The sequence below is a fragment of the Styela clava genome, chromosome 9, assembly GCF_964204865.1.
Source record: "Styela clava chromosome 9, kaStyClav1.hap1.2, whole genome shotgun sequence".
In the NCBI taxonomy this organism is placed as follows: Eukaryota; Metazoa; Chordata; class Ascidiacea; order Stolidobranchia; family Styelidae; genus Styela; species Styela clava.
Genome location: NC_135258.1, coordinates 1221370 through 1234009, shown reverse-complemented (window position 1 = coordinate 1234009; position 12640 = coordinate 1221370). Strand labels below are relative to the sequence as shown.

Below are 12640 nucleotides of genomic sequence, written 5' to 3'. Positions count from 1 at the left end.
AATGTAGGCCCATGTAGTAAAATTGAAAACTGTAAAGTTACAGGATCACAGATAAGGGGTCGTGTCCAATAGGCTGGGGAAACACTGAGGATTATGGAGGTGCATTATATCGCCGGAATTGTGGAATCTCGTGTGAGACTTTAAACAGTCCCATTCAAAACATTCAATAAAATAACTTGAAAACGAAAAAATCTTTTGGCATAAAAATTTCTTTATTCGCAGCGGGGTACTGACCTAAACATGTAGCAAAGCATAATTTCTCCTTTTTTTAAAATAATAACCAAGACTCAAAAAACTTGTTTATCAAATATAAACAAGAAAGAATATTAAATTAATTGGATGCAGGTAATATTAAAAACCCATGCCTAGAGTACCAAAAGTAAGTACTAGCCGCAGATCAGTGAATTCGTAATAAATATATATATTTTTAGAGAAAATTTGCAGTTTTGCGCTGGCCTCGTTAAAAAAACTAAGAATTCAAATAATTCACTACAATTATTTTATTAATAAACAAATAAGAGAAAGATGCCCAAATATAGGGGCATGATGCCCGAAGCGAAGTGGTACACATGTCATGAGGGGGTATGTCATTCATCTTGAAGGTATGGAAATTTGGAATTGATAGCCCAATTACTTGATGAGAAAATCGATTTCTTTTTAAACAATAACAATAAATTTGCGATTCTTATTCAACAGCACTGTTTACTTTTATTTTATGAATCAAAATGAAACAGCATAATTTGGGCGCCATGTTGTGTCCCTTGTGGCTCATAAGAAATATTAAAAGTAATAGCCTATTCACCTATTGTAACATCTTAAAGTTATGCACATTTGAAATTGATTCGAGAAAACATTGATTTGAAATAACAATAATTTTACGAAACGATCCTCATTTATGTTCCTACCACAGCACTGTTTCTTCACTTCATAAATCAAAAATAAACAAATTAACTTCGACGTCATGTTGTGTCCCTTGTGGCTCATAAGGAATAATAAAAGTAATAGCCTTCTAACGACTTCTACCGTCTTGAAGTGATGGAATTGATTGGCCGATTAGTAATATATATTGGTAATACAATTTTTGTTTTGAAACGAGGGAGCAATCCTCAATAATATGAGAATGGTAAGTCAGCAGAGCACTTAGTTTGCTGAAAAAATTGGTGGAGAAGCATGATGGAATAAAGTGTTCCCATATTTTATTAAAAAGTGATCCCTTTAATTCAAATATAACTGCCTAATTCGGGTGCAATATCGGGTTTCACAGGACACAGAAAAGCACCTAGTTTGCTAAAAAGATCGGTGGACAAGTGTAGTGGAATGGGGTGTTCCCATATATCATAAATAGTGTTCCCATAGATCAAAATACAAACATATTTTCTGTGAAACATCGATAGCCTGGAAGAGAGATTAAAAGTAATAGCCTCCTAAAGACTTCTTCTATCTTTGAGAAATTGAAATTGATTGAACGATTATTTCCGGAGAAAAACGATATTTTTGCACCAACAATAATAATTTTGCAAAACAATTAATGAGCCCCATTATCACAGCATTGTCAAATTGGCAAAACGTTCGCTAAATTTCGAAACCCACGAACTCGTAAGAAATAATAAGAGTATTAGCCTTCTTACAACTCGTGAAACATCGATAGCTTGGATAAAAAATTAAAATTAATAGCCTTTTAACAACTTTCTCAATCATTGCGGTGTGAAAATTTGGAATTGATTGGCAGATTAGTTGATGAGAAAAACCGTGACGGAAAAATGTATTCCCGTACTAAATAAAAGAGTTTCTCAATAGATTTAAATTAAAGGCAAATATTTGTGTAAAACATCTTCCTATAAGACTCGAAAATAATTAAAAAAATTAAAAATAATAGCTTCGTAACGACTCCCTCCATTTATAGATAATGAAAAATTGAAATTGGTTGGTCTATTAGTTCCGGAAAAAAGCGATTACATTACATTTAATTACAATAATTTTGCAAAACAATTCATAAGCCCAATTATCAGTGCACTGCTAGTTTGCTTCAATTGACTAATATATTATCTAATTTACTACGACAGTTGGGATCGGGTTACCCTGCTTCACCCATGTTGGGGTTAGCGCTGAATCAGTGGGTGCAAAGTACGTCACTGGGGTCGCAGCTGGAGTCATACAACCGTTAGAATGATACTGTGACGTCATCGCAACGTCACGTGCGGTTGGCGGGGGTCTTTGAATCATTGTGACGTCACGTGGCGTCACAGGCGGTCTTGGCGTAACAGGGGGAGTTGGAGCGGCTTCGTAAGCTGGGGGTGGCCTAGGGGTGACTGAGGGAGTGGGGGTGACGTCATAATGTGGGGTTTCATACGTCATAGTAGTGGCTGTAGTAGAGGGGACACGAACGTAGCTTTCCGCTCTACGTTCGCTTTGCGGGCGTTTGGTAACCCCTGGAGGGCGCAAGTGTACTTTTTCTCGTTGATGGTAGGGAGGAGGCTTGAGAAGCTCATCTTTAGTGGGACCGTGGCAGTCTTTGAATTTGCGAGGCAGTTTGGCTTGGAGGGGGTTCCTAAATTTATAATGTTCGGACTTTTTGTCATAACGATTCGGAATTACGATCGACTCGTTTAGTTGCTTTTTCGGCCACATGAGGCAGTCTCCTACGCTAAGTCTCATTAAAGGAGCCGATTTTATTCTCCGGGCTACGGATTCAGTATGTGCGAGATAATGAGGAACAATTTTCCTAAGTTTTCCTGTCGCGTTGACATCATGGTACGATCGGGTATTGAATTCAGAACCTTCATATTGTCGTCCTGTATTGAAGTCTGTGTCGACTTTATGGTTTGGTTGCCCGTGTTGAAAATACATTTTGTAATCGCTCTTCCATTTTTGTTTTCCGAAATTGTCTTCCTGGTACGCCATCTTGCGGCGAACGGTTGGTGATAGACGCTGAGGTGCGGGTTCGGGTGACGTATCTCCGTGTCTGAAGTTTAATCTGAATAAAAAGAATAGAAATCAAGTTAAAGCTGGTTTCATCAATATGAAGTCGTGGTAATATAGATGGATATTAAGGTTGTCCTAAGGAAGTTGGAAGCCGTTAAGACGGTTTAATATTGGTTGGTCCCGAAGTATGTGAAGCAAGATGGCGAACACCGAAACGTCGTATGTGTACCAGGTAAAGGTTAGGCCATAATTTCAGGAACAAATACTATGGAAGTCACTTGGCTAGTCCCCGAACTCATAATGGAACTTGAATAAAAAAAAAGTATTGGAATAAAATTATGGCCTAACCCTAGCCTGGTACACACACTACGTTTCGGTGTCCGCCATCTTGGTTCACATACTTCGGGAGCACCTAATTTTGTAATACCACGGCCTCTTATCCGGTTACTGTCCATGTCGCGTATAGAATTAGTTGTTAGCGAGGTTCCCTCTAAGCTGCGCAACCGCGCAATTGCGCAGTGCCACCAGAACATTTGCGCAGTAAAATCTCATTCTCGCGCAGTTGCAACATTTCGTTATCAAAGCGTGGCTCATATTTTATATGTCATACTTATTAACGCTCAACTAGAATGCTCGTTCTATGTTTCACGCGTATTTTGGTGACCACTGGTCATTGTGAAGTCACACACGTGTATGTCACGCTCAAGTACATTAATTTCTGTATGCCGGTGACGAAAATTTATCGCTGTTCCGCGTTAAGGAATCTGATAATCTGCAAAATTTGTCGGGAAGTGGCACCTTGGCAAATCTTGGATGGGAAGGTGACTATCTAAGACGCCATTCAAATCAGAAAAAGCATATTGACGCACAAGATCAGTGGTTTCCGACCGCCGGTGCCGGTCCGCGAAGCTATTTTGCCGTTCAGTGAGAAATTTCGTTTTGTTGATTTTCTGCCGTTTCGATCGCTTTATCGAATCCGAAAAGACGGATTTACGTTGGTTAATTACGCATTTCTCTTCCGCCGTCATATTACTGTTTGGTAAGGGTGGTATTAATCGCCTGGGTGATCACACTTTTTGTTTCCGATTCATCGCAAAATCGCTCCGTCAATTCTCGCAAGATTCATAAACCTGGAAATCAGCATGCGTGCTTTTTCCGTTCTGCGTGCTTTTCTTCATTAATATTACCATTCAAATAAAAGGTATGAATATTTCTTTGTTTAAACTAGAAAACAGTCAAGAATTGTATAATATTACAGAGTATGCCTTGGGAACCCAGCAAGATATGAGCTTGTTGCGGCCCAGCAGATGGTCATGAGACGCGCAACAAAAACATTAAGATCTTTTCCAGGCGATGCACAGCAGGATTTTGACCCCCTAGAAACTACTTTATCATTGTAATATAAATTCATTTGTCTGGGGCATCGATCAAATGCAGAGGGATGATATGATGAAACCACTAGTTTACAGTCCAGATTTATAAAAGAATCACTGTCACAATATTTGAGATCTCTCGATAACGAATGCTTATCGCTAGGTAATCGAACAATCAAACTGTTGTCCGGATATTCAACCAGTTACTTGTACGAAAAAAACTTTATCATTGTTAGCTTCAACTAAAACGAAGCAAAGAAATAGACTGTGAGCTAGGTGTTGCAAAATAATTTTTTATGCCTCGTTTGCAATCTTGTATTGGCAACGAAACAGCAGCAAATTCTCGCTCGAGGTAATTGTGATTTGGCATGTACATGTTTTTTATGTGAGGTTTTTCTTGGTGTATTTTTTACGCGAAATCGGTGCCCAGCACTTCACGTTGTTATGCAAGTATATGTTATTATTTTATGTTCCACCTATGCCTATTTCCCCTTTTGCCGGTCCGCGAATACATTTTATTTAATTTAACCGGTCCGCCAGGGTAGAAAGGTTGGGAACCACTGCACTAGATGCATTAACTCAGAAGCGAAACGTGGAAGCAAGAGGAGGTTGTTCGAACTTTCTCACCGCGATACCAACCGCTGAAGAGAGTGAAGTTTTGAAATAAAGCCTCACATAGATAGTGTTCTACCAAGTGTTGAGCTGAATTCATCAATATTGTCGCGAGGTGATAAATAGTCGTGCGTCAAAATAGACTAAATTGCCACATTCATGTTGAAACAAAAATTACGGCTCTGAATTTTTGAAGAGCATAGAATTTGTCGCCAGGAAAGAAATTTTACTAAGCGCAAGACAAACAAAATTTCATACCCTGATTGTTGATGAAAGCAATGATATTTCAACAACATAAATGTTAAGATTGCACATTAGGTATTGTACTTTGTATGATTGTCGCTTGATTTAGCAATAAAACACAACAAACATGGACAAAGTGTATAAACGTTGGAAATGCACGAAAACAAGAAGAAGCTATTTAAATTTAATGTGTGCTTTTTTCGCATTCCGATAATAAATAATAGGCTACTATTGTAACATTTCACAAAGTTGGAATAATTTAGGATTCTGCTCAGCGTTAAAATAGTCTTGCTCAGTAAAACCAACATTTGCGCAGTGTGAAATTTTCTTAGAGGGAACGAACACTGGTTGTCAGCCAGTTATTTGTTTTCAAATTCATGAACTTGATGGTTGAGGGAGATGCAAATGACTAAAGGTTACGTGAACCAAACATACGGTATAACAAAATTGTTTTTCATTAGTATTTTTGCGAAAATTTCGTAAAAACGTTTTATCAGTAATTACGTCAATTTACTGAATTTTACAGTAAAACATTTTCACCGCGAATGTAGTCCCAGTGTCTTACCTGAAATTCCGTTGATTTACCGAAGTTCAACACTAACAATTACCGACGTTAGCTACGATTTTTTCCACCTATGCTATAAAGTTTACTGAGTTTTCGAAGTAAAATTGCCATTAACTAGTTTTCTTGCTGAAATGTTTTTACGTTTTCATCAGTAATTCCGTCAACAGTTTAACAGTGAAAATCACAGAATATTTACATTTTTTTGCAGTGTCTTACCTATAAACAGACATTGCGGCTCCTTCTTTCTTCAGTTCATCTTGGTGAGGAATCCAAGCGATGAAATCGGGTTTGAATACGGTGGAAGCTCTCCCGCTTTTCCGCCGTCCAAGACCCTGAAAGAGGAAAGATTCATTTTCATTATACGATGCGTATTCAAGACTTTTTACTCCAAACAAGGCCCTACAAGAGTCCGCTGATTTTGGCAACAGTTTTCTTGAAAATGAAACAATCTTTGTAATTTTCAAAATTGTTAGAATGCAAAAATGGCAACATTTTTTTGGCTCATCTTGTATAAAAATTGGTATGAAATACTATTTTTAATCAACCCGCCATAGGTAAGGTCCCAGGGTTCAGTTTTGTCAGGTGTTGCACTCAGAACGAGAAGATGACACTTTTGAACTCTTTATTCTGAACAGGGCGCTAGTTAAAAGCATCAGTCTTTCAGCTTGGGTTTGTCATTCCCGCGGGAAATGTCCCACTGGATGGGACCAGCTAACAGGAGCGCAGCCAGCCTAAAATTTGGAACGGGCCATTTTTTTTTTGTATAATGACATAATATGTATAATGACGTAATATTTTGTATTATGACGTAATATGCCTTTTGCTCCAAACAAAGCCAGCTGAAAGCAGCCTCTGATATCTCACAATATCACAAAGAATCGCTCTTTAGACGTACTCCGCTGTCGAAGTTATCGAAGATATATAAGCGCAAATACTACAAAATGTTGAAAAGTCCCCCCCCCCAACCCCCCCTCTTACTACGCCTATAGATGAACCAGTATACTACTCAGATTTTTATGTTGTGAGGGTGGACATATTTTGGACCTCCTGGAGTACGCGCACCAAAATGGCGCACTACCTGAAATCAGGTTGTGTACCAGGTTAGGGTTCAGGTTGTGCGACATCTTAGTGCGCATACTCCAGGAGCACCCATATTTCTCTATAAATGATACAACTATTTGTAACTTATAATAGTGTGTTATGTATTCGACTGCCCACCTGTACTGGCATATACGCCGCGATATTCAAATACAATTTGGGTTAGGAATTCAAAGTGTAGTGACACAACTCAAAGTTGAGGGAAGAAATTTTAAAGAATTTAGAGGATTTGCAACGAGCAGAAAGACAATGAAGCTCAACTTTCTTTTTCCCCAAATTAGTTTGCATCATCAATCAATACGTGACTCAGGTGACCGTACATTTGAACCCATGTGTATATCCGCGGGTTCAATCCATGTGCGGGTGCTAAAACCCATGGGTTAGGGTTAGTATGGGTTCTAAATCCGTAAAACAAAAAAAAATGTCCATAGGTGCAATAGTATGCAGGTGCAATCGTCGTGGGTTAAAATGTACGGGAATGCCGTCACTCACCGTATCAAAGTAGCTTGCATCTGTCGGGAACGAATGTCTGTTGTCGTGTTTGGAGAATGTGTGACGATCTGGGCAGAGCTGAATAGAAAAATCAGTTTTTAAACGTTATTTTGTTAGATTATCTGGGGATTGTGGGCATTAAATCAGAAACACATCGAATATTATGCTTGGTTACTCAGCCAACATAGAACCTCAAAACCAAAACTAAACCCAGAAATAACATCTGAAGGTATTATGATAGTGTTATGAGTGGAACTAGTTGTCGAAACATGATTCCATCCTCTGTGGGTGGCATCTGATGGTTACATGGCCAATTTTATGCCTCACAATCTGCGAAAAATAATATCTGAGCGCAGCTAAAAGTATAAGATAATCAAGATCTAAGATAGTCGAGATCTGGAGAAGAGGGGTATAGGATAGAAATATTGAATTCAAAAACTACATTGTCGATATAAAACGTTGTACGTTTCTAAAAAAAATCTTGGCACAATTGAATGTTCATTAGGGTGATAGAGTAAGATTACTATGATTTTGTTGAAATGAGTAAATTTTAAGAATTTATGGTGTTGTCACTATTTGATAGAGAATTTGGGGTAAGTAGGTAAAAAGCAAAGTTACTAGAGTCCACCAAAATGCCAAAAGTTACTGAAACTACATAGAATTTGAGCAGTGAATTACGTATAAACACTTGGACTTGAAGATCTTCGTGTAACGTTACGATGATCTGCTGAGATTCGAAAAGCTATTCACACTATATACAATTATCAGGGTGCAGTACGCGAACTTATTCCTAGTTAAAAAAAACTAATTTTTGAGGAAGGTTGTTATAAGCCAGGGCTATTCAGCTATTTTTACCGAAGATTCGCTTACAAAACTTAAAAATAATTTGGGTTAAGTCTTTCCAGAAATTATATTTCGGCATTCTTAAACGCGCACTTCCTCGGCCGACTAACGATTATTATTAGCTAATCAAGATTGTTTATTATGGTGTTATAGTTCTTTTCATATATATTCAAAACTATTCAGAGGTCATTTTATGAAATGAAACTTTAAAAGTGGGGTTAATGATCCAAAATAAATAATTAGATGCGGTCCGAATCAAATACTCGAAAGGTCCGGATTCGGACCGCGGTCCGCCAGTTGAGTAGCCCTGTTATAGGAACTCACGAAAATCCCAACCTGATCGTCCTAATGAAACCACACAGATTTAACACATAGCTTAATCGTGTGGTTTCATTTCACATACGGAAATGTCAACCCCTAATGAAACCACACAGATTTACCACATAGTCTAATCACGTGGTTTCATTTCACATACGGAAATGTCAAGACCTAATGAAAACACACAGATTCAACACATAGCTTAGATTTAGCACATAGATAGTTATATGTAGTTTCATTTCATACACGGAAATTTCAAGACCTGATGAAACCATATATATTTAACACATAGTTTAATCATGTAGTTTTATTTCACACACGGAAATGTCAAGATTACTGAAACCACATAAACTTAGCATAGCCATAGATTAATTAACCATACATCTGGTGTATTTAGGGCCAATAAATGATTGACGCGAGCCCTAAAGCAGTTCAATGTATCAAGTACTGTGGCGACGCCTGTTACACTGGCTGGTTTGGCGTCTTCAAGGGCACTTGGGATTAAATCCAACAGAAACCAAAAGCTCTCAAGTGCTTTTAAAAACCGGCGAAATTAAGTTTTGTGGGGTCCGACAAAATGCAATGACCGAGCAAAATAGAGATTTAAGCCCCAGTTAGTCTGCCAAGGGGAGGTGCGGGTCACTTAATTTCCACACTAATGGTCTAAATCAGGGGTCTCAAACTAGCGTTCCGCGGGCCAATTGCGGCCCGCAGGACGTTAGTTTGTGGCCCCCGCCTTGGTATAAAAGTTCAATGTTAGTGCGACCCGCAAGCCACTCAGCTCACTTAGCATTCATTAATCATGATTATTACATTTATTATAAGATATGGAGGGCCAAACAAAATATTTTATCATCTATCTCCGAAATGAATATGCGGTACGGTAACCTACCAGTACCGTACCTGTAGGCCTGATATTCGAACGTGGAACCGCCTGAAATAAGTTATGATTTTTGATGTCACAATCACTAACGCTTAGATTTATATTGATACATTGTAACAATGTTTCCCATGTGATGAAACATCACTGTCCATCGGCTAAATGCTTGGTTGAAACACCAGCGCAGACAACTGCAATAAAAGTGGTAAATGAAATATTTCTTTGTTGAGCATACTGGCACCCCGGCATGTCTTATCTGCATAGAGAAAGTTGCAGTGAACAAGGAATACAATTTAAAACGTCATTAAAATAACGAGACTTGGGGAGTAAACGATATATCAGGGAGATAGGAGAGCCAAACGAGTTGCTGAGCTTTTATTGTGGAAAACCTGATGCGGCCCGGACTCACCTAGATTCTTCGCCAGCGGCCCTTGGGTAAGTTGAGTTTGAGTCCCCTGGTCTAAATAAACCAAAACCTAGCGTAGAGGACATACTGCAGGGGCGTAGCCAAGGGGTGATTTTGGGGGTCGGACCCCCCCCCCCCCTTTAAAATGTCAAAAAATAAAAACATCTTTCTTTATCATACATAGAATTTTTCGTAGCTTGAAACGCTTTTTAGACCCTCAAGAATATTGAAAACGCACGTTTAGCTGTTTCGATCTAACTTGGCAAATAAAAATTTCCGAAATCCCTCCTTTGAAAATCTCTGGCTACCGGACCCTGGATTATAGTATCAGGAAAATTGAAAACTGTGATCAGAACAGCTATGAGGAACCATGATAGGGTACTATAGATCAGGGCTACTCAACTGGCGGACCGCGGTCCGAATCCGGACCGCGCATAAATCTTCATTTTGAATCATCCCTTTTAAAATTTTCTTTATAAAATTACTTTTATAGATTTAAAAATATATATGAAAAGAACTATAACGCCATAACAAACAATCTTGATTAGCTAATTATCATTAGTCGGCCGAGGAATTGCGTGTTTGAAGATGCCGAAATATAATTTCTGGGAAGTCCGGACCCAAATATTCTTGAAGTTTTGTATGCGGACCTTCGGTAAAAATAGTTGAGTAGCCCTGCTATAGATGAACCATCTTGGGGAGACAACAGGGATGAGGTGGCGTCACACAATCGGCCTAACACAGCTACATTTCTTTTCAAAAATAAGTATTCCTAATAAATCTTAGCTCTTCGATGTTCTACTTTGTGTTCCCGTTCAGAAAATATCCCAGTGTTCCCATAAATGTCGTCTGACTTCGTTTCGAATACGAGTAGATTAAGTTACAAGTAGCGTCAGATCGATGCTCGTTGCGTCACAATGGAATGATTGTTACACGACAAAGCATGAAACTCGAGAGCCTCTCCAATTAAAATTCCATTTAAATTGTCTTTCTAAGTGCCGGTGTGGTATTCAGTTTATTATTTAATAAACGCAAATTAAATTTAAACTATTTTGAAAATAGAGCAATTTGGGAATGTTATAGCAACGTTCCAATATTCGGTTCGAATATTCGAATTTGGCCGACCTAGTGCTGTCATAAACATCTGTGGGGAGAAAACTACAAGAAACCACTGACGCCAAGAGCTATAAATAAGTTTTTATACCACTTTGCTCAAATTAAGGCCTTCGATGCCTCAACTATAAGTAAACAAATCATTATTGGAAAATTTTCAGATCTTTTGTACAAACTCCCGCCCAAAAACCACCCTTACCAACTCTCAAAATAGGAAAATTAGTGATTGTCAGTAGGGTCAGGAATGCAGATTGCCCTGAAAATTCAAATTTTTAAATCATTTCAAACTCGAAGTGGATATTTACTAATTGTTATTTTTAAACGTGTTACAGAGTGTTGGACTGTTTCACTAAGTTCAGCGGACTATATTTAAACCGTTACGCGGGCTTAACTGGCCCGCACGTCGCGGTTTGGGAATTACTGTTATATATATACTTTTCTATTCTTGTGGCAGATATGACAGTACGTAGCGATTGGTACAATTTTATTAACGTCATACGTTATAATTATGACATCATAGAATTTTTATTACGCAGTAAAAACAATTATCTCGTAATAGCATACCCTGCCTATCTGAGCGAAAGTTGAAATTAAGTTGCGGGGAATAGGTAGGTAGAAGAGCACAGACATTGCAAATTAAAACATATCAGTTCCGACACGCGACATCACAACAATAGTTTCAACTACGTCATATCATACGTAATAATCGTGACATCACTCGAATATTATTACCTCCCACAAAACCATTATAACGTATAATATACATAAGCTGACTCTTTGAACATAATTCAATTAATTTATATATTTGATTAATTTGATTATACCATATCATACGTCATTACTATGACATTATTTCACTTTTATAACGTCACAGAAACCATTACAACGTAACAACATACCCTGACTCTCTGTACGAATTTCTCAGGTGGGCTGGGGGCAGCAGCATGTCTGTACTCTTGTAGAATGTCATTTCTTGTTTTGCTTCTGAAATGCCCGAAGTATCCCGATGGAAACTAAAAACAAAGAATTGTTCAAACTGTTTTCATGCGACATTTTAATACAGCTTATACAGTCATACCCATGACGTTATTTTATTTTAGATATGTCATACAAACCATATTAGGACATTTTATTTACGTCATATCATAAGTCATAATCGTGACGTCATTTCATTTTTGATATGTCATACAAACCATATGACATTTTAATTACGTCATATCATAAGTCATAATCGTGACGTTATTTAATCTTTTATTACGTCATACAAACCATTATCAAGTTATAACATACCCTGACCCAGGTGAAATTGTTTAAACTATTTGTATGCGACATTTCAATATACTTTAGCTCAGAACATGGCTCTGCAACCAGGCACGATAGACCAGCGTCTGAGTGTTTAATCTAATGTTAATATAGCACAGCGATCGTCAACATGCGGAGTCGCATGAGGCTCTTTATTCTCGAAAAGAGAGGCATAAAGCCAAATACTCCTCATTAATTACACATCTCAGCGGTTCCCGAAGTATATAAAAATCAAGGGTAGATATGACGTAATCAGGTTGCCATGGAAATGTAATGACTTGACTAGAGCCTTGTTCAGAATGGAAATTCAGAAAAACGAGGACAAATGTCTTACCCAGGTTCCTACAATGTCTTGTACGGCCATCTTGTTAGCTTATTCCATCAAGATTATTTATTCCACCCGCAAAAACTGCTGACTCAGCATTATTGAGATTACACACAACAGAATTAATTAAGACATAGCTAAACTAAAT

The 12640-nt window shown here is 38.1% G+C and overlaps 1 protein-coding gene across 1 annotated transcript; it reads right to left on the bottom strand.

Moving 5' to 3' along the window:
• Nucleotides 1-222: 222 nt before the first annotated feature.
• On the bottom strand, nucleotides 223-12640 carry LOC120339866 (uncharacterized). Its single transcript, XM_039408089.2, has 5 exons — nucleotides 12502-12640; nucleotides 11765-11878; nucleotides 7306-7383; nucleotides 5932-6047; nucleotides 223-2974 (listed from the first exon to the last, which is right to left on the bottom strand). Exons 1-5 carry the CDS (start codon nucleotides 12529-12531, stop codon nucleotides 2047-2049), a joined length of 1266 nt encoding a protein of 421 aa, XP_039264023.2. The 5' UTR covers nucleotides 12532-12640; the 3' UTR covers nucleotides 223-2046.

Coding starts and splice junctions, on each gene's coding strand:
- LOC120339866 (XM_039408089.2), bottom strand. CDS start 12,531: ATGGCCGTACAAGACATTGTAGGAACCTGG. Junction 11,879..12,501: donor AAGACATTGTAGGAACCTGG/GTAAGACATTTG, acceptor CTTTGTTTTTAG/TTTCCATCGGGATACTTCGG. Junction 6,048..7,305: donor ATGCAAGCTACTTTGATACG/GTGAGTGACGGC, acceptor TTCCTCTTTCAG/GGTCTTGGACGGCGGAAAAG.